Source organism: Orbicella franksi, chromosome 4 (assembly GCF_964199315.1).
Source record: "Orbicella franksi chromosome 4, jaOrbFran1.1, whole genome shotgun sequence".
Lineage (NCBI taxonomy): Eukaryota > Metazoa > Cnidaria > Anthozoa > Scleractinia > Merulinidae > Orbicella > Orbicella franksi.
Genome location: NC_138148.1, coordinates 5,355,549 through 5,382,400, shown reverse-complemented (window position 1 = coordinate 5,382,400; position 26,852 = coordinate 5,355,549). Strand labels below are relative to the sequence as shown.

General features: G+C 38.4%; 2 protein-coding genes across 2 annotated transcripts; one reads left to right on the top strand and one right to left on the bottom strand.

The window, feature by feature from the left end:
• Positions 1-1,374: 1,374 nt before the first annotated feature.
• LOC145484204 (uncharacterized) lies at positions 1,375-15,386 on the bottom strand. The gene is made up of 14 exons (XM_081462841.1): positions 15,117-15,386; positions 13,397-14,425; positions 12,869-12,969; positions 11,474-11,607; positions 10,896-10,986; positions 9,410-9,549; positions 9,278-9,327; positions 8,540-8,701; positions 6,407-7,548; positions 5,701-5,882; positions 4,081-4,232; positions 3,602-3,816; positions 3,055-3,133; positions 1,375-2,341 (listed from the first exon to the last, which is right to left on the bottom strand). Exons 1-14 carry the CDS (start codon positions 15,306-15,308, stop codon positions 2,201-2,203), a joined length of 3,810 nt encoding a protein of 1,269 aa, XP_081318967.1. The 5' UTR covers positions 15,309-15,386; the 3' UTR covers positions 1,375-2,200.
• Positions 15,387-15,424: 38 nt separating this feature from the next.
• On the top strand, positions 15,425-26,111 carry LOC145484245 (ADP-ribose glycohydrolase MACROD1-like). Its single transcript, XM_081462886.1, has 11 exons — positions 15,425-15,561; positions 15,808-15,975; positions 18,329-18,439; positions 18,817-18,846; positions 19,283-19,378; positions 19,646-19,666; positions 19,896-19,999; positions 20,698-20,728; positions 21,031-21,104; positions 23,228-23,615; positions 24,118-26,111. The coding sequence occupies exons 1-11, from the start codon at positions 15,498-15,500 to the stop codon at positions 24,336-24,338; spliced, it is 1,308 nt and encodes a 435-aa protein (XP_081319012.1). The 5' UTR covers positions 15,425-15,497; the 3' UTR covers positions 24,339-26,111.
• The last annotated feature ends 741 nt before the right edge of the window (positions 26,112-26,852 follow it).

Here is a 26,852-nt window from a genome sequence, read left to right as displayed (position 1 = left end):
AATGCTATGAAAAAATCTGTGATTTTCATGGTAGACGCACTGGAAAACTTTATATCTCCTCTTGTCCTTTGTGCTATCAAACAATGATGTATTCGAAGAAAAAAAAATCAGTTTTACCAGGAAAATGTAAAATTAAAAGTTGTGGGTTTTTTTCCGCAGACGTCCTATTGTCGTTTCTCTGAGTTAAGTGTTGTCTTGGCACTACGCACAGTTCCTTTGGATATTGAGCACTCAGTTTCCGTGTTTACATAGCTTCATCTAAACACAAGGGTTTCGTAGAGTTTGAGACAGTTATGCAAACCCTTGACTGCGTCTCGGGTTTGCATCACTTCCGAGAATTTTTCCAACCCTCTTATTGTGTCGATGCGGCAGTGTAAACACGGAAAAAGTACTCTTACTATTGCTTTGAAAAAACATTTCTCAAAACTACGCGCGAATCTTAAACGTTACAACCATGTTCCCATACTCTCATCTAAACACGCCTATCGACCAATGAGAGCACGCTTAGTGTTGTAAGCTATCATGCCTTGTGAGGCTGATTGACTGATTTCCCATGATGCAATTCTATCTTGTTTGTTAACCATGTAAGTCAGCCATCTTGATGGCTTCGTGATTAAAGCTTAGTGAACCTAAACGTCTTTGGAGCTCATTACAGTATCACGTACCATATTATAACACTTCATGTACGCTAAAGCGTTGATCAATTCCAATGTAGGTTCCACGAAAATGCTGACAAGAGTTCTCTGTAGTTTGGCAAACTCTAGGCTTGCTTTACCAGGCGTTCTTGATAGTCGATAAGACAGTTGAAGATAAATTTCATCCGACTGTTATGCGTTCACCTCCGCTCGCAGTTGATTCCTCCTTTAATCAGTGTAACTGTGTACTTCTATGAATTTCCGATTAAGGTGGTTGATGCGGCAGATGATGTACAGACTATTTATAACAGGTATTACATTTTATATCAAGAAAAAAGGAGCGCTCAGAACAATGAAGGAACAATCTTTTTAAGTCCATTTTACGGGAGTTTACTTCAGAATGATCGAGAACACAAATAAAAATATAACACCACTCACCACACCGAAAGAACCGTTTCTTTCAAAGTTCTATGGTTTATTTGAGATATCCAATGAGTCCTGTGATACTTTCTAGTTTTTTCGCATATTATATAACTTGATATTTCTGGCATCAACCAACGAAACTAACCAGAAAGCTCAATACACTTAGTCAACAGTGAAAAAAGCCTGCCGATGTATGTCAACCCGGAGTTGTATACATATATTATGCATTGTTTGAGGAAACAATCTACCAAACTATTTTAAAGAGAGCCTTTAATTCACATTATAAGCGTTCCACGTCACACCAAGATCTTGTAATAAAGCAAGGTTTATTAAATGAAACATTTCCGGCCTGAAGAAAGATCTCTTGACAACATGGAGGCGTTTGTTACGCCAATGTGTAACATCTATGTATATGATTAACTTTTCACGTGGACTTTAAAGACAATCGATAGTTGTCACTTACAACTCTGTTGTAGACTACGAGTAGTCCCTCTTTCGCTTAGTACGTCGTGCGTGGTGCAAAAGAAAACCGCGAGAAAAAAAATGGTCGCGCGAACTCCTCAAGCGGTCATTTTTTCTTCGCGTTCTATTTACGGTCTCGTCCGACGGACTAAGCGAAAGAGGGACTACTCGTAGTCTAACTCTGTTGTTTTAACTCGTTCTAGGTACTAGAACTACCTTCGATGGGGTTGAGTTGGAGCAATTTTATGTTTACTATAGTTCAATGATAAGCACAGGTGGAGCATGGTCCAATTGCAGCTACCTACGTTCTTATCATCGGATACATTTCGTCGGCTTGTGGTAAGTCTGACTTTCAGACTGCTGCTACTGAAACTGTTAGAGCGGTTTTCATTTAAGTGTCGAAAAGTGATTGGTTTTGGATCAACTACGCTACACGATTAGTTAAAAAAACTCGCGCCACTTTTTCACCCAATCAGAAGTAAAACCAAAACCAATGGTGACTCACTCGCACGCGTTTTCCCGCGCTTTGCGGCAGGAACATGTAATTACTTCAATTCGAGTGTTCATTGGTTCAGTGGATTGTGTGTCCTTTGTGATTGGCTAGAGTGATTACTTTGACTTTGGTTTTAAGACACTCGATTTAAAACTGCTCTAAAACTATTACATAAATCGTTCAGTTGTTATTCATCGGAGAAGTAATAGTCTTTGTCATCTTCCTCTGACTCGTGATCTGAAGCAGGATGAGCTTCAAACAAATCTGAGCTTAATGCAGGCAAACCACTGCTTGATGAAGATTTCTTTGGAGTGGATGTCCTCATCGGCTGAAAGATGAAAAGGCAGAAAACTTACAGCATTGCAAAATGAACTCTACCTTACCGTTGATCCCAGACATCTGTCGAAATGGGTTTTCTGCAGGCCGTTTCACGCACCGTTGGTTTCGGCTGCGGATTCAAAACAAGCGATCACGTGATGGCAAACATCTCCTGGCTACAGCTTGCAGCACAGCTGTTGCAAATTCCTCAAAAGTACCAAGTTCGAGGCAAATCTTGTCCATGCCATGAATTTTACATTGTTCAAACTTTTCTCTGTAACACATCTTGAATCCTACCTTGCTAGAAAGTGTGAAACTCAACAAACTTGCGAGCACCTTCCCCCACGGCAGGAGATTCACTAATCACACGATCATGAAATTCGCCATCCCGTGATCACTTTTTCTGATTCCGTAAATGAAACCAATGAGTGAATGGAACAGTTTAATTTTTCTTTAAGTAGTTTGCTTTTTCTTCCTATTTATTGTGTCAGGGGAAATTTCATTTTAAAAATCTGGCATACTGTTGACTTTTGGGTTATTGAGATTTGGCTGCTTCTTGCAGATTGTAACTGTTCGTCAGATTCTTCCCTTGAAATGCTTACTTGCTTACTTGCTTTCCTTACAACACAATCAAGTATCTTTCAATCAAGTATGAGGGAAATTTAATAAGGCAAGGTGAAAAGTAGGCCAAGGAAATCTTCCTTGTTCTCCTGTAAAGTTTACCTTTGATTTTTGCTTTCCAGGTATTTGTGTTCCTCGCTTTCCTTGTTGCATTCTGTAGATGTAGTGATCCATGTCTCTCCTATAGTAAAGTTAAGTGCAGCTACGTTTTAAATCACTGAAACATCACCACTAATCTGTCAAACCCTGCTTTGAGATTTTTCACTCTTTCCTCGATACATATTTTGGGAAATATTGATACCTAGTTTGCCAATGTTAAATCTGGCAAGTGTCATCATTATAAATTATAGCACAAAGTACAGATGGTAAAAAGCGAGATGATCAATTCCAGTGTAGGAATTTGTTCTGCCTACAGGTTCATTTTTATGCAAGTCAAGCTCATTTTTATATGTAAGGTTTTACAGACTCATTTTGAAAAAGAGGCGCAAGGTAACTTGGAAATTGCCTGCTCGCTTGGCACATAACATGAATTGCATCAAATAAAATTCTCTGAATGCTTATCAATTGTTTTTAATAATTGGCAATACTTGCTGTTGTTACTGATTTGGTTTCATCAGTCAATCAGATGTACTGGGTAAAATGGACTTACCGGTTGACTTGCTGTAACAGACTGGGGCTCACGAACTCTGCACCAGGAGTCGCTGAAATGGACAAAGGACCCAGAGGACGGAATCTACTGCTCGGTGTGCGACTGCTGGGTGTCTTATATGAAGTACTGTCCACTGTTTCACCTTCATCGTCATCGTCATCGTCATCATCATCACCTTCTTCATCGCTGCTGTGACTACTCAGATTAAATGGAAGCTGAAACCATAGCACACACAACACAGTGAATGCATTTGTCCATTAATACTTCACTCCATTTTACTTGGCCAGGGCACTTCACTCTCACAGTGCCTCTCTTCAACCATTTGTAGAAATGGATACTGGCAAATTTAATGCTGAGGGGTAACCCTGGGATGGACTAACCTCCCATCCAGGGGGAAGTAGAAATACTTGTAGTCACTTCAAGATAAAGAAATTGGAGAAAAACACTGGACTTATAGGCCCCTTAGGTCATATGTATACCTTTAGATCTTTCTTCTTTTTAAATGGTGTTGAGTCAAAGATGTCATCCTCATAGTTGACATCTTGCTGCTCAAGTAGTTCTCGCAGCTCTCGTTTTCGCTTGATGGTCCCCACTCCACCCGTAACTGTCTTTACATTTTGTTGCGAGGCAGCTAAAAAAAAAACAAAACGTATGTATAACAAGGTCTGAGACAGTTTGAAACACAAAGCTAGTAGGGTGGAAAAAGATTATATGCCAAATTTTGACTAGTTCAACTAGTTGACAAGGTCTACTGGGCCCCAGTTGTTTGAGGGGTGGATAACACTATCCACGGGATAAATTACTATCTAGTGGATAGCATAGTTTGTTTTGCCAACAATTATTATTGGCTGGAGAGCAATTTATCCAGTGTGTAGTATTATCCAGCCTTCGAACAACCATGGCCAGGACCAAAGCCATGTGTATCCATTCATATGCCTGCATTCTAATTCCTCGACTAGACAAAATGTATTGATAAGTTAATAAAGATGGTGAATTTTAAGCTCGGTAATGAAATGTGAAGGTGAATTAATCAACATGACATGAGCGTGGGACAAAGAAAAATTCTGAGTCCCCGACAGGAATCGAACCCATGACCTCCTGGATGCTGTGAAGTGCTTACATCACTACTGTATTGCTAGCTCTGCACATCAAATTGTCTTAATTACAGTGCAAGTCCTCATACTAGCAATTCCTAACCAAGGAAGATCTGGAATAGAAACAGTTTTCTTAGCTTTCTGTGCATCATATGGCCATTTGCATTCAAAGCTGTAGACTAATAACCCGGGGGGGGGGGGGGGGGAGGGTACTCCCAGAAAAATTTGGTGGCGGTGGTGTGTGGCCCACTTCCCAAAACCCTTATCCTAGTTATGACTAAGATCTCCAATTTTTCTCTACCCTTTTTATGACCAAACCAAAAATTTGATACCCTATTTATGACAATTGCAGCTGACACAGTCGCCCTAAACATAATATTTTTGAAGGGCTTTTGTTTATGGTCTAATCGATAATGATGAGAGATTAGCTTCTTCTAAAAAACATACCCAATTCAAGACTAGAGTACAAAAACCTTACCCTATTTAAGACCAAAACGGCCAAATTGATACCCTATTTATGACGAAAATGGCTGAAAAACCATATATAGCTATATATAGCCCATATAAGGAAGTGCCCCCTTTCCCCCGGGACTAATAGTGAGTAAGTTGATAGACTAGAGTCAGATGGGACAATAATGGGATCAAATGCACCTAAAGAGCATGTTAAACTGTTCTAGAAACATCTACAGCTGGGTGCTGTGAAGTGCTTACATCACTACTTTGAAGGAATTGCTTTTTTGTGGAGAGTGGAAAAAATTCTCAGAACGTGGTTGATCAACTACAAACTTAGCGTTATAAAGTCAAGTTTGAGATCTGAACCCCATACATAGAAGCAAGAAACAATAGATAGTAGATTGTGCCACACGTTTGTCTTATTATGATAATAAGTTACCTGGAATTATGGGCCTTAAGTGAGAGTAAAGGGCTACAAGTACATTGTACTTTGCATGCTCTGCATGCCTACTATGCCAGGTAATCACGGCCATCAAGAGACATGAAGAGTACCTTTCTGTCCTGGATTCTTCTTCTCCTTAGTAGAACCTTTCTTCACTGCTTGGTCCTTCTTACTGGAAACAACAATCTGCCCCTGATGATGGAACTGACATTCCTCAGCAGTTCGTGTGCCCACTTTACTGGAAACTTTTTGCCAAAACATTGGAGTGTTGCCAGGTATCGTGTACAGTGCTCTATAGATGATCGAGTATTCTAATGAATGTGATATACATGTAGGAAAGCTGCTGCAAATAGGTAAGCTTTTCATTGGAAATTATGGCAGTATTGTCTTATTGTCTTACTTGGAAAGCTGTGTATCTAGGTTTGGGTGGTCTTTGTGTTTTGTTGTTCTTGGACAAGACACATAAGAACAATTTGACAAGAGTTTCTCCACATATAGATATCAATTATTGTTTGACTTTGCAAGAAACTGTCAGCCATAGGGATTTTCAGATTAAAGTACCATGTATGAGTACAAGAACGATAATTATGACTTTCAGTTTGTTTTAATCCAATCTTGTTTTCTGAACTTTTGTTCCTTCCTCTCACTGACCAATAGCAACAGAGGTACTGGCGACAAGATTGCATAACATGCAATGGTTATTAAGTATGAACACTGAGTTCATACATGTACTTCGATCTGAAGGCACCTAATAATGAAAGTTCTCCTCTACAGCCGTGTTAAATCTGTACATAATCAGACAATCACAATACATACTCATTCAATTTTTTAATCTCTTCATCTGTCCAAGGCACCTCATCAGACATCTCATCTTGTCTCTTTTTGTTCTTTTTATTTGCCGGCTGCTTAAAAACTTTCAAGGCTTGCATCCTGCTCGAGGCCCTTTCACTATCAGATCCAGTTTTTGCTTTCCTGTTAGAAGAACCAGGTTCAACTCTAAAGTTGTTTTCTACTGTAATTTGATCCTCTACATTTTTCTGAGCAGCTTTCGCACTTCTTGGATGGACTTGTCCTTTTTTCGATTGCAAGCTAGAAGTTCCATCAGAGTCCTCTTCAGAAGATTGAGAACTTGTTTCTTTTGTGAGCTCGTTTATTCTTTTGTGGACAAGCCTTTTCACAAGATTTCTTCTTTTCGTAGTTGCTTTGGTCACCTTTCCTGAATCTCCAGCATTATCTGATTTTTCATCACAGGAAGACAACTTGGCTTCACTGTCTGAGGTTTTAATGATGTTACCCCTTGGCACAGTTTGCCTCTGACTATTCTCACATCGTCTGTCTACCTGTGAATCCCCAGACTCAAAATCCGTATTTGAATCCACTGTGGAATCTACCTCTGTGTTGCTACGTTTACTTCTGCGAGATCTTAAAACTCGTTTAGGTGGTGATGGAATGGTTGAAGCTGTTTGTTCAACAACCTCACTCTCACTGTCTGTGCATGGCTTTGAATAAAATTTCCTTTTGTCAAGGTTTTGACCTTCTTCAACAACAGAATTTGCTGATTTATTCTTCCCTTCAACACTGACGTGTATTTGAAGTTCATCTTCACTGGTCATTTCATGCTCTTGAGGTTGTATCTCTCTTACACTGCACCTTTGCATTAAATCACTTTTCCTTATGCTCTTTGTTGTCCTATTTTCTTTAACTTTGTTCATATTAGCACCATTTCCTTCACTGACTGCTTGCTTCTTTGGACTACTTTTCTGCATGATTTGGTTTTCGTCTGGAGTTTTCTTTGGTGAAAAGAATAATGATGCCCTTGTACTTTCATCAGTGTCTCTCTCAGAGCTGTTGCTTAATGTAGCATTCGACGTCTTTTTTGGCTTTCTTTTTATTGGCAATGAATCACTACTTTCACTGCCAGATACAGTCTTTTTCTGTTGCACAAGGGATCCCTTACTCTGAAAATAGAGAAAAAGAGAAGAAACCAGAGATTCTCAATCAAAATGGTAAGGAAAGATCTTCATAGGGCCAAATGTTCCATATTGCCAGGCGTAACCCAATTGTTTCAGTAGCATGAAGCAGCTAGAGGTATTTCTACTCTCCTTCTGCTTCACCTTAAGAAAGATTAACAAAATTTCACAACATAGATTAACATAACAAAACCATAACATCATAGGAGAGAGAAAAGGGTTAGATAATTGAAAATGTGAAAAAACAAGGATTAAAAAATCACAGAACAGTAAATTGTCACTGAAATTGTTTGCAACATGTAAACTGAAAAAAAGTCCCATTGATAGGAACCAGGGATAGATTAGCATGTCCCATCCAGGGAGAATGAATACTGCAGAAAACTGGAGTTACACATAAGCAATGGCATTGATTAGCTGTTAGCTATTGATGTCCTCTGATTCTCTAGATTACAATCAACACTCAACCTCAAGGGAGTTCTTTTAATTAATACTCTGTCTCCTACCTTCAAAAGAATCTTCATTTATGATTATTTTATTACATCAGGTTTTAGACACCAGCATGACCTTCCTCGTGTATGATGATGGAAAGGATATTTTTGGTATTCAAACTGCCAAGGTAGATCCTTACATGAAAACAGGGGTTTCATTAAGGGTCGGGCACCATGCAAATTGACTGACTGGTTCGACCACCTGGAGGAAAGTTCATCTTATAAAGAAGTTCAGTTCAATAAGTTTTGCCCACATGTGAAAACCAGTTGCCCTGTTGCTGAAAACATTAATGAAACCCCTGCATGAAAATAAAAGGGTGATGTAGCAGCTGTCGTAAGGTCTCACATGAATGGCTTGAAAGAAAAATAGAACAAACAACTGAAACAATGCCCCTAGCCCTAAAACAATAACAGCTGCTAACAATGAAGAGAATTACAAGCTTACAAGAGCTGCTACACCTCTGAAATAAAAGCCAAAAGGCTATCCTCACCTTTGGAGGAATCTTAATCTCTAGGTTATACATTGGAGAAAGGGATGTCCATTCCACTCCACCAGGGTCAATCGCTTCTAGGTTATGGTCTCTATCAGTAACGATGCGCTGTCCTCTCCACCAAGCTAAAGGCGGCTTCACCATGCGTCCACTCCTTGTTGTCTGGGTTTGGAAATATTGAACAGAAATGAACAGATATAGCCCTTATAAAGAACTTTGACTTACAGTGAGATTTTAGATTACAATCTGTTTTCACTTTTCCATCTGTTCTCAGGCATTAAATCATCCATTCTACTGTAAAAATTAGTCTTCTTCCATCAGATCCCTTGTTTGGAAAATGAAAATCCTTTTAAAAGCTTAGATCAACAACAGAAACTTAGGTAGTAATCAAGATTCTGAAGGAATTGATTTCAACTTAGGTAGGTTGACAGTGGTCTCTATTAAATTTCACACAGCTTGGAAAGTTTCTCCATTAATTGATTGGTTTCTTAAATTGAAAGGGATGTCCAATGGTCAGAGGTTACTTCCATGCCACTTACAGATCTCAAGCAAAACAAGTTATCCATTACACCTTTGTATAAACTATTTCCTGAAGTGTTATCAAAAAGTTGATTGTGAAACATGTACAGTACATAGGTTGCATTCAATACAGTCAATACAAGCTCTTAACCTAATGTAGCATCTCTATAATACCTGTAAGGTTATGAAAGGAAAAAAATTTGCAGCTATTATAAGTACCTTGACTTCCACCTCCTTTGGAAGTTGTCTGTTCTCTGGGGTTGCGAATGCTAAAATTGGAAAATAAAAAAGTATACATTCAATAATTTACTGGGGAAAAAATATAACACTACTGTCAGGGGTAAAATGTACCTGCAGTTTTGTTCTTTTTCTTGGTCCTGGACTCCGTAGGAGTGTGAGTTTTGACAGCAGAATTTTTCCCTCCTTTAGGGACTTTCTTGCTCCTCTTTCCTGGCTGTTCTTGAATTTGATTTCCGTCCTCGCTTTCAGAGCTGAAATTTGCAATGTGTAATATGTTTTAAAAGTTCCAATCAGTTTTAGTTATACAGATGTCAAAGTGATAAAGGTGAAATTGGCTATCAGTCCTTCATTACCGGTATGTTTATATACATATGCATCTACGTAGCTACTGCAGATTTTATTATAAATTGTCTTCCAAAAATTGCAATATTTAGAGAGGAAGCCACATCAGCCTGAGCTGGTCTCTATCCTGGTTAAATTGGAATTTGGAGATGTTGGTTTTTTTGGAGATAGGAAAACTCTCAGATCAAGGCAAGAACCAACAACAAACTCAATCCATATATGGCTTCAGGCAGGAATCGAACCCAGGCCATGTTGTTGGGAGGTAAACGATCACACCACTGTGCCATCCCTGTTCCCGTAAGTATCTAAAAAGCATTGGATTTCCTTACTTTTTACCAAACCATGTTTTAAGTTTCTCCAACTTATAAAGTAATGAGTGAAGTTACATGCCCAAAACAGGAAATTTGGCTTCACTGTTGCTGATAATAATAACAATAAATAATAACAAGAGCAAACTTGTTGTGAGATAAGAAATAACACGCAAACTGCGATGATAAACATAGCAATAAAACGCATGTTAAAAAACAAAGTTCATTTACTTGATGTTTCATATGTTTCAACATGCATCTTCAGAAGTGACCATTAGGAATAGAAGTAACAACTAAATTTCAATTTAAAATAAGTAACTAATTAACAATTACAATGACAGAAGCTGAGAAAAATTTGCATATAAACAATGCAAACTAATAAAGACAAAGCTTTTTGCCGCTTACATTATCATTTAGAGCGGGTTTTAATTCCCTTAATAGCAGAGTCTCTTTTAATCGTGATCAATTTAAAATGTTCAGTTTTTCTGTCATGCAATCTATGTTTTGTTTTTTCAATGTTGCAGCTTGAACAAAATTATTTAATTTTTCCAGTTGCACGCTCTGCACAGACCCAGTAAAGCTATTCAACACCCACAGTGTGGAGCCATTCCATGTTAGTATCCCACTGTCGCTAACTGTAAGTATTGGTGACCCTATGACCCCCCTCCCCCCACCCCTTTCCCCACCAGTACAAAACCAGCAAAGCTATTCAACAGCCCCATTCCCTCAGTGTTAGACCATTTCATGTTAGCATCCCCCTGTAAGTAGCTGTAATTATTGATGACCCTGTGATCCCATGACTCAAGGACATTATAACATCACTTAGGGAAAAGTCATTTATGGACCATAAGTCAGAAATTTAATGCTACTTTTGAGAAGGAATTACTGATTTGTGTGCTGCTCATTTTTGGAGTTTGATGATTAGTTAAAAAAGGTTGACTACTAACCTGCTTTGAGAATTGAAAAAATCAGATACAAGGGAAAGCCAGTTGTGAGGAAAGCCGTTCTTGAATGCATTGACAAATTCAGGAGGAAACCCTACAAAAAGTATTGAATTTTATTTAACAACTGCATCAAGCTGTATGGACGATGGGGGCCTGGGATGTCAGGGGCCTCCACTGTGATCAGCTGGCCCCTAAACAGTAAAACACTCCCATGGCTGGCAATCTGGCTGCAACCCAACCATGAGCCCCCAAACTCGTCACACTGAAATAACAGTGGAAAAGGGATGGAAGGGAGGGGCAGAAGAAGACAAGGCAAAATAACAAGGAGCGCCACCGAAAAACTCAAATACCCCACGCCTAAGCACGCTACTCCAATGGGGTGTACTACACCTGTGCTAACATCCAGGAATCACTGACCACCTGATGAATGCCAGCTTCTCTTCGTTGTTTTAGTTACATTGTAGTTAACTGCATTAAAATCATAGGTACATTATGTATAAACGTTGTTATGGTAACTCTACAAATTCTGCAAGTGGTTTTGATTAGTCAGGAATCAAGTGCAAAGATCTTATTATTGTTACCTTGTTGCAGGGTGACCTTTTCATTCACAGGTCCTACCAGCTTGTAGTGAGATCCACTCTTAGTCTGAACACACCTTGAGTTTAATCTGGAGACTATAGCTGTGCTATGCCACAACTCACCCTCTGGATCCTCACTGAAGAACAAAAGGTTAGGGTTTAACTGATCCCAATCCAACAGATTTTGGGAGATAAATATCATATTGTGATGGTCAGTATGCCAGACTACAGATCACAGGATCTAGGTTCAAGCCTGGCAGAGGTCACTGTGTTGTGTTCTTGGAGAACACACCTTACTCTCACAGTGCCTCCTTCAATCCAGGTGTCTGAATAAGGACAAAATCTAATGCTGGGAAGAAAACCCTGTGATGTGCTATCTTTCCATCTAGCCTGGGAAGGAGAAAAACTCAGAGAATTTTGATTTCAGTTTTGCTATGTTTTGGTACATTTGTCAGTTTATATTGTTTGAACTTCTGTTTTGAGTTTGATAATCTCAAACTACGCAAAACAAAAGCAGTGAAAAACATTCTTACTTTAAACAAGAAAACCAAATACTTAGGTTAACATTTAGTCCTGTGTTAACCGGCTTTCACACAATCTGGCCCTGATGCTTCTTATAACTATGATTTCCCCAGCACAAAGTGACCAGGAGTATTTTCACTTTAGTTTTGCAGAGGGGATGTCAGCCGATTGCAAGTACTACCTCACTACTGGAGTATTTTGTCTGGTTGCCAGAAAATAAGTTTGCCAGTATTCATTTATATTCCTGGGAAAGGAGAGGCCTGGCTTTAACTACACTGGAATCCTGATTTTTCGAGCCTCCAAGGGAAACAAAAATTGGTTTAAAAAATCGGAGAGTTCGAGAAGTCGGGGGTAAAATTAAAATTCAAGCTATCAGGAGGTTCGAAAAAATGAGGGTTCAAGAAATTGGGATTCCACTTTAGTAACACAGATTCCTAAATAAATAATGCGATACATGAACTATACTTACCACCAAAGAATGTAAGGTCAATATAATTGCACATGTACAAAAGTGTGTAAAATAAAATTTAATGATCAACAGTCAAATGCCCTTTGATGTTGAGGAATTATTTACCAAAGGAATTCATTTTGAATGCAGTTGAAAGCCAGTTAATAGGATACTGCGCAAACTAGGGACTGGCTGCCTATAGTAGAGGCTCTTAATAATTCAAGCCCCCATGATGCAGCTGTTAATATTTAATTTATCATGACATTTGGCTATGGAAACCTGAAACACAACATCACCATACTACTACAGCAATCTCATGTGGATTTTCTTGAAAAGGATTCCCCAGGCAAGTAAATTGAACATACAGTATAAATGTACATAACTGGTTAAGTCTTATCATGTTAGGATACAAACAACTTTCTAATCACCTTCTCTGTCCTTCAACAATGACTCCCATATGTGTGCGAGTCTTCAATGCTTTTATAGACCAGTAGCTAAGGCTGTAAGTCTTGGAGGTCTTGTGCACAGCCTACAACATTAAGACAAATCACAAAAAATGCTGGCATCAAAGAAACACTTATTGCTTGTGAAGATGAGCAAACTAAAGTTTAAGCTAGAATAGTGGAAAATATTAAACATTGATCAAGGGGCAGAAGGATAAAATATACCTAGATGATACCAGGGTTGTAGCTAAGAAAATAGTCTTCCAGCTAAGATTTTCATTGAGCCGGTCACCATTTATCACCTGGAACAAATTTTTCAACCCCAATCTTTCACAATGCCCTGAATCTAAAAACCACTTCCTTGTCATTTACTGAGTGATTGCCCACCAAACTTCTGCTGGTGATCTCAGCTGGCAAATTTAGCTGGCAGCCAGGGCTTAGCGATAACCCTGTGGTACTCTTAAAAATACATGTAAGCTAAAAACTGTTCAATACAGTCTGATCTTGTCTAACCTGACTGTGTTCCTTGTCTGAAGATGTTGAAGAATGTGAAGTCTCCATCTTATTTGCTCCTTTAGTCTCTGGTTTTTCTTGGCTGTCAGCTTCTATTTGTCTTGTTCTTGTAACACCTCCAGTCTGATTTACAGATATTTCACTGCTTTTAGGAGTTTCATTCGTTCTTCTAGTATCTGGTTTTTCTTGGCTGTCAGCTTCTCTTTTTCTTGTTCTTGTAACACGTCCTGTCTGCCCCACGGAAAATTCTTTGCTCTTAGGCGTGGCACTGTTACTATTGTCATGACGCCCATCACCATCATCATCATCATCAACTTGCACATCCTCTGTCATGACATCTATTTCCTCGTCGCTACTATTACTTTCAAATGACATGTGCACCTCTTCTCCTTCATTGACAGTTCGATCTCCAGCAGCATTATTAACATCACTCACACTTATTGGTGTTCTTCCTTCTTTCACTGAGGTTACTGTACCACCCCTGTTCCTCACATCTGTAAATGCACCCTCACTACTCCCTCCAGAATCACTTTGCAAATCAGTAAATCCAGAGTCCCTACTTGTTGCCTGTAACAGAGCATTTGGCTCTGCTTTGTTCTGTGGTTTGCTCAGCGGGATAGCGGAATCGTCTTCCAGTCTGCTTAGGACCATCTGGACTTTCTGCTTAATTGCACTGTCATTCACCGAGGGCTTAAATGGACTCACTTGAAAGTCCTTATCTTTCAAGAACTCAGTGAATCCTCTTGGTTTTCCTAAACTCATCGATGGATCAGACAGTCCTGAACAAGCAATTGAACTATCAGAGGTTTTACTATGAAAGAATTCAGCCATGTTGACCACTTCATCAAAACCTGCCACACTTCTTGATGTAGATAACTTTTGTGGCGTCCCCCGTTGTAAATTAGAATCACTTTTTAGTGCAGCAGACTTCTGTGGTGTTGGTCGGTATAAATCAGGAACAATTTTCATTGGAGCCGACTTCTGTGGTGTTGGTCGCTGTTTTGTCTTTTCCAAAGAGGAATACAACTCCTGTAAAATATATCAGTGATTACAAGGTGTTTCTGGTGACAATACCAATATATTAATGACATAGTTATGAAGCCACGGGTTATTTGCAGTTCATGACTGTCATTTGAGTGATCAGGCAATATAACCAGCTTAGAAACAACATAAAACTTGGTATTGAGTTAGAACGTTGCAGAAATGTCAGACTGCTATGCTTTTCATAGAAAGTGTATAAAGTTCTGAGTCATCAGCAACCTGAGACCCATTCTATTTTATTGATCTTCAATGTGGATAGTAATTTTTTTTACTACAATCCTTTAACTTTTTGGCGTATCTTCGACATGAGTTTCACAGGGACTGCCCTTTAGCAGACTTTAGGGATATCGATGTATGTAATCATCTGGTGCTTTCCGATATGTGGAACCAGGCTTTAACCCTTCGTAACAGCACATCTGAGCATATAGTTATAGATTTGCTATCAATAATGGATAGGAACCATATAGGGCACCTACTCACCGAAAGGTAACGAATTAGCGCTGTCAAAACAGATGTTTTGAAATGATGTGGCCTGGAGTATCGATCATATATCAGTGACAAAAGAATAATAATGGATGATCACAAAAGCTGGCGATTTAATTTCGTAACGTCTGCTATATTTCCACTCAAATCAAATGCATCTTCCAGTATGGAATTATTGACACCAGTCTTACAATACCTGAGCTCGGGGACTTGCCAGGAAAACCTGGTCAAAGCGACTACGGGTTTCGAAGGCATCTCCAATCGATGTCGTATTGTCCATAAGCGATGAGTTTTCTTGGTTAATACTCCTCTCGGTGGGAACTCTTCGTCGCATTGGAGACTTAAAACGCTCCAAATCATAAATTTTTCCTGTTTCAGTCAGGTCCATGACGCAAAAGTCAAAATAGTGGAATTTGACCTCATTTTATTGCTGGAAAGACATAAAGAACACAACTCCCGCCAAAACTACTAAAACATTATAACATCCGGGAATCTGGCCAGCGGCCGTGCATGGCAAGAGGAAGTTCGCTATGTATGATCACCTATTTGTGGCGACAAGGATCGGAGAGGTTTTACGATGCAGTCGGTGCTCACAAAATTTTTCTACGGAAAGCGTAAAACACAAGATTCTGAAACAACAGGTACGACTTTAACCATAAGCAAAGTTCCATTGTGGTGTCATTCATCGGATGCAGTTTAAACGATAAAGGATTGCGTTTAGCCACTTTGTAGTGCCTTCGATTGCATGCTACGATCGAAGACGCGATTAATTTTGCACCGTCAGGAATTGCAATTTACTGACTATGCAGTACAATCGGCAACCTAAAGCTCACGGTAAAATAGAAACTAAAGGAAAGGAAAGCTAAGTAAATTGTTCTGTTATACAGAAGCAACAGAAAGCGGACTCAGATCACCTTGGAGTAAGTTTGATGATCTGCCTTTGGAAGAGAAACGGGAAGTTTACAAGTGTGGTTCAAAGTATGTGACTCTGAAGGACATCCAAACCTGGCCAGAATACAGACAGGAAAATTTGTATGCCATTTATAGAAAGAAAGGTGATAAAATGGTTTAATCAAGTTATTACGGTTCGTAATGAGAAAAATAGTGTGATATATAGCGGTATATAGAATGTAGTGTGGGAAGAGACAAGGACAAACAATAAAGCTTACGGGCACTTCTCATAAATTAACCTGGGACATACACCCAAACTCACAGCCAGACAGTGATACAACTTAGGGGGTTGGGGGTGCAGTTGAAGGAGCCCCTGGCTAGGTTTTTCATTGTAATAAAACATGTTTTGCATTCAGTAGATAACCTTAAGCATTTTATTGCTCTACAAGGTGACATATTTTTTGTTGACCATGGCATCATCTGGCATCAGATGATGCCATTAAGTCTACCATCTTAGATCTGCCATCTTGGATTTCACTATTTTTGCAGAAAGTCAAGACACTTAATGTTAATTGATGGGGAATTGAATTAACCAAAAATGAGAATTACATGTAATCAATCAAGTAATCAAGCAATCAATCAATCTATCTATCTATCTGTCTTTATTTGTAGAGGGCAATCTTTATTTATAGAGAGTGAAACATGTAATGGAATGTAGACAGGTACTAACTGGCAAAAACAAAGAATATTTCTGTCAAAAAACCCACTTGGCTTGACATGACTGTCAAAATGTGGTCGCTTTGGCAATGTCAAATGACATGCATGGAATACAGTTGACATAGTAAACCTTGGCAAGGGATGAATGAACAGCTACAGAAAGTTTTAGCATTACAGATTAAATCCTCTTACCAGAACTGTGAAAAATAAAGCTCTGGGAAAATGACATCCACCCCCTCTTCACCCCCCTAACCCTCCCCCCCCACCCCCCCCTGCCCCCCGTGCCTTGGACAGTTGTATGTTATATTTTTTGCACTTCAGACTCTGATTATGGTATGCATATCCCATCAAGCAGTATCAAAAGTCAGATGCATTATATGCTGGACTTAAAGTATCAATAAGGGGAAATTTTGCCATTTTGTATAATTTTACTTTTTTAAGCGATTGGATAAATCTTAAGGTAATCTTTAGATAAAAAAACTCAACAAAAATTTTATATCTGCCGCTAGTTATTGTGCGACAAAGATTTTTTGCATATTAATTACTTAATTGAGAGTTGACAAGTTCTGTCAAATGAATTGATCATCGAGGCAAGAAGTCACATAAGATCATGTTGAGTTGGCACGTGATTCATGCGCCATAATCAATGCCGGATGTCTTCGAAGAAGAAAAAGTAATTTTGCCTGTTTTCATCAGCTAAAGGAAGGCCAAAGAAGGCAAAAAACACTTTCGACAGTGAATGGGCTGGTAAATTAGCGGAAAGCGTCAAAGGGTCGGTTTACAACTAAGAAAAATTGTTGGATGAACTCAACAATGATCATGATCATGAAGCCAACAAGCAAGCCGAAATGAGTGCAAGCTGCACTAAAATGCTGTTAAAAATTAATTAATACTTAATTAATTAATTAATTAAATAATATAGTAAATCAAAAGATAATTTCATGTTTACTAACCTTGGAATTCTGACTTCACGCATGAAAAAGCAGTTTATTCACTGGTGAATAATTTAATGGGCACTGTTGCGGGAAATTTGTACTGTTCAATGTTAACTATCACAGTCATATTGTTATACAGAAAGTTGATTCCTCTGCGGTGTCTCCCTTGGTGTGATAATCTCATAACACTTGGATGCCCCCGAATTTTAATTTTTTTTCTGTTTCTCAAAAGTAAAAAAATAGGTGAGTTGTACGTGCATTTCGAGTTCCAGGCCTGCAGTCCCTGGACCAAATTGGCTGAAATTTGGAGAGAATGTTGTCTGAACATTCGCCAACAAAACCATCTCTGCGAATTCTGATTATTCTTTTCATTAAAAAGTTATGCTTTTTTTCACGGGCAGTCCTATTTTTTTCCCTTTTCTAACTTTATCCTCTTGTAAAATAATAAGAAACACATGAGACATGGTTTTTGAGGTCAATGTGTGAAGAAATGGATGCCATGTTAATCGTTTTCTCTGATCCAAATTTAGCGGGCATTTTCCTTGATTTATGGCTTTGTGAAGCTTTCTAAACACATTCACATTTTCTAAACACGGTAAATTTTTACCATTTTAAACAGGTCGGGTCACAATCTGTAGTTATTAAGCTCCCAGTAAATATACAGTTTATTTGGGTTTTTGTTAAAACCATGAACGCTAGAGCGGACCACATGCAGATGGTCAAGTGGGTTATACTGATGCCTTAAAAGTTCCGTCTCTGAACAGGGAAGTAATTGATTTTTGATCAGCTTTTTGCATAGATTTGCAATTGACTTGCAATTTTCTAAATATTCTTATTCATATGTCTTAATGAATTTTGTTGTTAGGCCAAAAACGTAAAGAACCAGCTTTCAGTGTTGATGAAAACCTGAATGAAAAAATTTCATTATGGCAGGGTGATATAACAACACTAGAAATCGATGCTATTGTGAATGCAGGTATGTTGTATGTTTATACTGATTAAACTTTTGCAGAAAAATACACTTATTTGTTGACATTGAAGGTGTGCATCTGCTAAGAACATAAAAATATATTTTTTTCACATATTGATAATAATATTTTGTTATGTACATTTAATTATTAATGTCACTGCTGATGTTTTCAAAATCAGTCCTTCTCAATTGCTCAAGCTCTGTCTGCTGTTACATTTATCCATTGAAAATTTGATTTGTAGTAGAGAAGTAATGGAATTGTCCTTACAGAGTGATTAAATAATTTTTCTTTTGCTTGATTGTGAAATGTGCTTTTGTGTTTTCTTTTGCAGTACAAAACATGTTTTCACTGTAGTTCAACATTATTTTTCTATTTTTCTCAGCAAACAACTCTCTTCTGGGTGGAGGTGGAGGTAAAAGGTTTTTTAATATATTCTTAACTTAGAAACATCAGCTAGGAACAACAGTGAAGACATTTTTAACTTCTTTCACCTTCATCCCTAACTTAGTTATGTAACATCTACATCTACAAACTAAAGTTATCACAGTAACTTTAACATAATAATTATAAAATAATGCTAGTTGAAATATCGAATGTATGATACTTAATACTAAAATACACATTTATAGTATATAATTCGATACTATAAATATTCTGCTCTGGTTTCGTGAGCACAAAGAAAGAGAGCATTGAAATCTTTTAATTACTTGACACTCAAAAAGGGCATGTTATATTGTATTACCCTAAGTTGCTTAACCTATATTGCAAGCTAACCATATCATGGTGAAAGTCTTGTACATTAAGAGTGCCTTGTGCGTAAGTAGTGGTGTTGTTTTTGTTCATTTTAGTTGATGGCTGTATCCACCGTGCAGCTGGTTCAACTCTTAGACAGGAGTGTGCAGCTCTTGATGGTTGTTCTACGGGGGATGCAAAAATCTCATCAGGTTAGTTCACCATATAGAAATGAAGTGGTTATTGACTGTCAGCTGATAGTAATCAAGAGTGAGCAAAACCATTGGCTGATACATAAAAACTCAAATTTTATATAAGGAAAATTAAGTATGTACAAGTAGCCTGAAATCTGAAACTAGTTAGTTGTTTTTAAAACATGAATACTTGTAAGTAAACAAGACTTCTGTGTGGTCAAAACTGATTTCGATAGATCATCCCTTTTTGTGTTTCCGACTGATAATTTTTTTCTGTTGTTACAGGACACAAGTTACCAGCCAAGTGTGAGTGCTGTATTGAAGATGTCTGTATATTTAAATGACGAAAAGAATCGATAGATAGATAGATGTTAATGAGTTTGGTTTTTGTGTGTGTGTGTGTGTGTGTTCATGTGTGCTGCCTGTAATATAAATGTGTTCTTAAGCAGAGAGTTGACAGTCACTATACATGTAGTTAACTAAAATGTAGCTAGTAATAATGATTTTGTCTCTTGCATGTGTTGCGTTACTATAGATGTCATTCATACTGTTGGACCAATTGGAAAACAGGAAAAGCTTCTGAAGAGATGTTACAAGAGGTGCTTGGATTTGGTGGCAAAACACAACATCCGAACAGTGGTAAGAATACTATGATAATGTCACACTAGGGAGATGTTCCAACGAGAAATGGAACAAACAGAAAAGCCATCATTCAATGTTTACAAAGGAAATTAGAGAACAAGACCTACATATTGTTATATACTTCTACCACTAACTAACTACTACACATGTCCTGGCAGGGGAAATTGTGTTGTGTTCTTGGGCAAGACACTTTACCCTCACGATGCCTCTCTCCACTCAGGTGTATAAATGGGTACAGGCGAATTTAATGCTGGAGGTAACCCTGTGATGAACTAGCATCCCATCCAGGGGGGAGTAGAAATACTCCTGGTCACTTCATGCTACAGAAACCAGGATAAGCTCCAGCCTGATGGGCCACTTGGCTCGTTTGCAGACTTAACCTTACTAATGGCATGCGAGAAAACTAGACTGATCCAGACTCTCATAAAATGGGACCTTCCCTTTTCCTCTACCCTCTTTTTTTTGTTATTTTTTTAAATGCTTTTTCAATAATATTGTCCTCACTGACCAAGAGCTTGGAGCAGTCTACACGAACGCAGAGTTGAGACTGAAACTAAAATCCAGCCTTGTCACATAATGTTCTGCTGAATAACATTTGGGAACTTATTGTTACAAAAGATGCATTGCAAAAGTAGTATTACATTTTTATGAACTTGACAAAGCTTATGTCAAAAATCTCTCTTTCCCTTGTTTAGGCATTCTGCTGTATTTCAACTGGTATTTATGGTAAGCAGTTACTTTTGCTGTTAAATTAGCCACATTTACGCAATCCCCAGCAAAGCACATATGTTCTAAGGGCTGTCTTTTTTTAGGGGGGGATGGGGGGCAGGAGATTCTCACTTGCACAAACATACTGCAGAACTGATTTTAGTTTTCGCAGTCAAGATGCATGACTCATCCGAGATGGGAAATATCTTGTGTGAGATAAGTAGAACATCAAAGACAGAGTTGTTGTCATTAGCAATATTACAACATTACAATATGTGGAGTCAGACATAACTTGTTTGTTTGTTTGTTGTTTCTGACAGGTTATCCAATATATGACGCCTCCTGTGTAGCATTAAACACTGTGCGTAAATGGCTTGAGGAAAATGCCGACGTGGTATGCTTAGTCTAGAATATACTGCTTTGAAATCATAGTGAGAGTCGTCATTGGGTTGAACTCCAGATCAAGTGGTCTGGGTCCCAGCACTGATCAGGGTTTCTGTGTTGTGTTCTTGGGTAAGACACTTAACACTCTATATCATCATCATCATCATCATCATCATTATCATCTCTTCTCAAACTCATTAATAATTCATCAAGTTCAACCAAAGAAAATCACAACCGTTAAGGAGGTTTGGATACCCGGTCTTAATTAGCATAGATTTTGACGATTTTCATTCTCCGTTTACTCCTTAGTTTTTGTTTCGATTGAGAAGATATATCAAACACTCGAGACAGTGTTTCATCGGCTATCCAAACACCTCGAATTTCGTCAAAAATACTCCGCTGCGCGTCGTATTTTCAACTCTCTTCTCGGTGTTTGGATATCCCGATGAAACACTGTCTCTCGTGTCTGATATATTACTTCTCATCACGCCAGTAGGTGCACAAGTCCGTTTAACACTCTACCCTGAAGTATAAATTGGTACCAGTGATTTGCTGGGCCAAGCTAAGAACGAAATGGTGGAGCATGGCGATGTCATCCAGGGGGAGTATCAATACTTGTTGTCGCCTTATGCTTTGAAAATCTGGAGTTAAACTATCATCTGCAAAATTAACGTTCTGTCTCTAAAAACATTCCTGGCAGACGAAATTTTGCTTGCACGTTTATGCTATTCTTTATGATTTATGAAAGGTTTTATGCTACGTAAGTAAATACACCTTTTGCTGTTCATTTACAGAAAATAAACATTCATTTGTGTCCAAATTTCTTTCTCTATGGTCAATAAACTCTCATTAACACCAATATGACCTTCATTTGAGCGTAAGGAACGTTCGAGAATAACATTTACATATGCATTAACATTCAAAATCATCAAAAGAAAAACAATACCTTCATTTGACATTCATTGACTGTAAATGTGTTTTCATTTTGGTCGAAAAAAAATTCGTTGTCGCGAAACGACAATCATTTACACTTTAGGACAATCAGTTTTCAACAAAAGACTTTCAATAACACAATTTGCATGAGAACTAACATTCAATTGCATTATTAGGCAACCATATCCATGAAGGTAACAATCTTTAATGCGGCGAGACAAACATTACAGCCATAATAACATTTATTTTTGAAAGATAGAATATCAAATTCGCTGAACGATTTATCCTTCAATTGCCTCACTATTGAGGCATCATGGCAAATACGTTTGCATGAAACGAAACCACTGTCCACATTTAGCTGCCGTAGTGGTACCAATATTTCGTTGTAGAGCTTGCTGCAACAGCTGCGTGCGATAATTTCACAGAGCAATTCCCTGGCGTCTTGCTTCGTCTCTTTTGACGTCTTCAAAGGCCCTGACTATCCTTTCGCGGTGTTCAAATGGGATTCTATTTCTTCGTGGCATTTCTGGAGAAATCTAACTGTGACTATGACACACGTATACTGTAGTGCGCCCTCTGAGTTGTACACAAAAAGTTTCATAAGTGGCCGAATTTACATATATCTGGAAGGGGAGGATTGTGACAATATGTTTTAAAAAAAGTACATATGGTCCCTTGTTCTATAATCAAAATTTCGAGGAAAATTGGGCGAGATATCTCTGTTCAAAAGAACTGCGCGAATGAGCGATTGTTTTCTCTTAAAGTTTGGTGAAAACACGGTAATGTTTGTCTTACCGCACTAAAGATTGTTACCTTCATGGATATGGTTGCATAATAATGCAATTGATTGTGAGTTCTCATGCAAATTGTGTTATCGAAAGTCTTTTGTTGAAAACTGATTGTCCTAAAGTGTAAATGATTGTCGTTTCGAGACAACGAATTTTATTTCAACCAAAATGAAAATACATTTACAGTCAATGAATGTCAAATGAAGGTATTGTTTATCTTTTGATGATTTTGGATGTTAATACATATGTAAATGTTATTCTTGAACGTTCCTTACGCTCAAATGAAGGTCATATTGGTGTTAATGAGAGTTTATTGACCATAAAGAAAGAAATTTGGACACAAATGAATGTTTATTTTCTGTAAATGAACAGCAAAAGGTGTAAAATACCTTTATGTTTCTCTTCAATGTAGGTGGACCGAATTATCTTTTGTGTTTTTCTTGGCGAGGATTTGGACGTCTACAGGTATCTTCTTCCAAGGTATTTTCCTTCGGCTGACAAGTATGACCAAGAACCTGAAAGCATTGAGCAGCAAGAGGATGCAAACGAGCTCGAGGAGGGAAATGCAGTGAAAGAAAAAGACAAAGATGAGTTGCAGGAATCAGAGGGCGCAGGGAAAGCCACGGAAAAGTCTAACAAAGAGGCTGACAAGTATGACCAAGAACCTGAAAGCATTGACCAGCAAGAGGATGCAAACGAGGAGGGAAATGCAGTGAAAGAAAAAGACAAAGATGAGTTGCAGGAATCAGAGGGCGAAGGGAAAGCCACGGAAAACTCTAACAAAGAGGAAGAAGCAGCAGGTTGTTTGGGTTGTAGACTCCTAAACGTTGATGTTTTCTCAGTGCTTTGTAAGATAGCTCAAAACTGTTTCCAGCACTTTTCAACACGTAGATTTTGATGGGTCGTTATAACCACTCTTTATCAGCTAATGCTACAAATCATGATATCAGACCACTGCTCAGTGATTGGTGAACACGTTGTTATCATTTTCGTGACACAATAGGTTACCATGGCAACAATATGACCTGCTAAAAACACCCTTAATTTAAGCTTTAAGCACTTAAATCTCAAAAACAGCAAGGTGAAACCTTTTTTTATTATCGAATTTTGATTAGCAGGATAAGATGCAACTTTTGGCAAAGTTAAAAAGAAATATGTACACTGGGCGAAAATTGATGAAGATAAAGGGTAGTTATAACGACTCATCAAAATATACGTCTTGGAAAGTTCTGGAAACTGTTTTGAGCCACTATAGTGAAATTTCATCTGAAATTGTTTTGCAACCTTTATTGTTTGTTGCAGACGTCGACATTGACGACGAGGAAATTAAACAAGGCGTTCCCGACCCCCCTAAGCTTGACGAGTTGTTAGATTCACAAGAAGAAGGTACAGAAGACGACAGTGAGGAACAAGTTAACAAAAAGCTTCCACCGGATGGAGCAGACTCAGACATGGAAGGAAAGCTGTCTGATACTAACGAGGAACGAAGCATTAACGAACCATGTGGCGGTTGCGCAATTTAAGAAAAGGATAATATTATATAAAGAACTTATTATTAGAATAGAAAGTCCTCTCTCTTTTAACTAGGTCTCACAGTTGGAATTTTGCATCGGAATCTCAAAGATCATAAACGCGCCCGGATATTAACGTGAATTTGAAAAATTGGCGTTAATTTTTTTAAATTTCTTTTACATTTTTCAAAAAACTGAGATAAGCCATGTCACTCCGATTTACCATAGTTGAACTTACTGAAGGAAAGAGTGAACAAATAACGACAGCGCAAAAGATAGGTCACCGACTAGCATCTCGAAACTGGCAAAGTCACGATGCCATACGAAATTCATCTTAGGCAGCTTTCACCGTAGGCCGGAGAAATTTGAAAACACAGCTTTATTTCTGCGGTCAGACCACCGTCAGGAAAACGGAACTTTTCGAAAACGCTCTTCAAACCGCAGCAATTTGAAAGCGCCGGCTTTTCGATTTCCTGTGGACGGAAAACATATTAAAAACAGAACTTTTCGAAAACGATGACGTCACGAGAAATATGCGATTTCCCTGACCGAGGTTTCCTCAAACACAAATCTAAAATGACCGTTGATTGTCGCGTATTTAAATTCCTCCGGTTTAGTGTGTACGGGGCCTCAGTTGTAATCGTCTTTGTCCATTTTCAGTGTATAATTGTTATTTCTTGGGTGTGTTTCTTCCATAACAAAGTATTATTTTAAGGCTTTCTTCAATTTATCTTATTTGTTTCGAACGTCACAAAAATTATTTGTCATGACAAGTAAAAAGTTTGTAAAATTTGTATTTGATCGGAACCAAACAGTTTTCTCTATTTGTCATACTTACCAGTAAATGTGGGCCTACCCGGACGAAAATTCTTACCGAGGCAATATCAGAAAAAAGAACACTTCGTTTATATTTATTTATATTTTTTAGTGTAAATCTCTTGCAGGGGACCTAAAATTCAAAATAACTTGAAGCAAGTGCCTCGGTTCGCCTGCTACTAGCTACATGTTCGAAACGGATCTTTCTTTCCTTATACCGTTATGGACCTTTGTAGCTCGTATATTGAGCTATCTAGCTTGTTTTCGTGTTTTTTTATTTTGCACTGTTCTCAGGGCAGGAAAAAAATTGAAATCCGCTTGCCCAGTGGGCCAGTGCCCCCGCTTAAATCTTACTTGCCGTGTCGGCCAGAATGGAAATCAGAGGACAAACACGAACGAAGTATGCTTGGATTCCTAACTTATCCATGCTTTCAACCCAATGGTTAACTACTGATCTTGCAGTCTTAAGTTTTGAAATAGCTTCTGACTGGAAATCATCATTTATCAAGCTGACATTTTTATTCAGACTCACAAGACTACTGAGGCTAATTTCACTTGCCCACCGGGCCACTGAACTTCTATTTTCACTTGCCCAAGAGCAAAATTTACTTGATCCTGGCAATCGGACCTTGGTTTTTTCCTGCCATGATTCTTTATTTTGTGTTTTCACCAACATTGACATTACTGTGACGCTGACAAGTGCAGACAGTACCAAGTTTCTATATTGTGGATGTATAATTTGTATTGATATTGATTTTCGAGTCGGGTGAACTGCCTTATAGAGACAGAGACTAGGGGTTCTCATTGAGAAGTGAGTGCTGCCGTTAGTAGCGTGTTTGTATGTAAACATGACAATGGGAACTTCAACGGAAATATAACTAATTTATTTCTAAAACAACATGGTTACATGTACTTTGAATGTATAAAAGAGATACAAATAATGACTAGCTATGTCATTTTTTGGTTTAAGTGTTGATTCTTTGGGTTTATGCTTGTAAGAGTGAAAAAGGAACATATTGGTTTATTGAAACGCAACATGTAACGAACAACGGGTCTTAATCAAAACCTGCCTCAGTGAGCAAAATGGCCCTTCGCCACAAAATGAGCGATCAATGCGCCCCTGATAAAATTTACTGTAGTTTAAACAGTACTCGACATTGGTCTGCGAGGTTGCCACCTTCCGACTCGTTTATTGAAAGAGTGTCAGTATCAGGTACCATTTCATTAGTTAGAGCATGTAAATACACGCGATCTCCATGAAATAAGATAGCATCGATATCTGTTTGCGTCCAACAGTCGACCGAATCCGATCGATTGAAAAGCAAAGCTGAAAGGGACATAAATGCACACTGTCGGCCTCTAGAATGCTGACTGAAAGCTTCATGACCTTGATGAATGCTTCCTCGAATAGAAGTCATCGAAAGAGATCGGAAAACACGATCAAAGAGAACAAAAAGAGCTGCAAAACTCACCTGAATAGATCGCAAACGCTTTATCTTTCTTGTGAAACACGAGAGACGTCAAAACGGAGCACATGTAAGTTTCATCGATTATAAGGGAAAACTCACCTGAATAGATCGCAAACGCTTTATCTTTCTTGTGAAACACGAGGGACGTCAAAACGGAGTGGGTTTCATCGATTATAAGAGAACTGGGAAACTGGGAAACTGGGAACTGCTGCTGCTGCTGATTGGCTGTTGGCTCGTATTT

Bases quoted from the DNA above. Each gene is read 5' to 3' on its own strand.
- LOC145484204 (XM_081462841.1), bottom strand. From the start codon at position 15,308: ATGGACCTGACTGAAACAGGAAAAATTTATGATTTGGAGCGTTTTAAG. The intron at 5,883-6,406 runs GTATGTATTGTG...GATCATCTATAG, and splicing joins GAGATTAAAAAATTGAATGA to AGCACTGTACACGATACCTG. The intron at 3,134-3,601 runs GTAAGTCCATTT...ACTTTACTATAG, and splicing joins CTGTTACAGCAAGTCAACCG to GAGAGACATGGATCACTACA.
- LOC145484245 (XM_081462886.1), top strand. From the start codon at position 15,498: ATGCAGTCGGTGCTCACAAAATTTTTCTACGGAAAGCGTAAAACACAA. The intron at 20,729-21,030 runs GTAAGCAGTTAC...TGTTTCTGACAG, and splicing joins TATTTCAACTGGTATTTATG to GTTATCCAATATATGACGCC. The intron at 21,105-23,227 runs GTATGCTTAGTC...TCTTCAATGTAG, and splicing joins TTGAGGAAAATGCCGACGTG to GTGGACCGAATTATCTTTTG.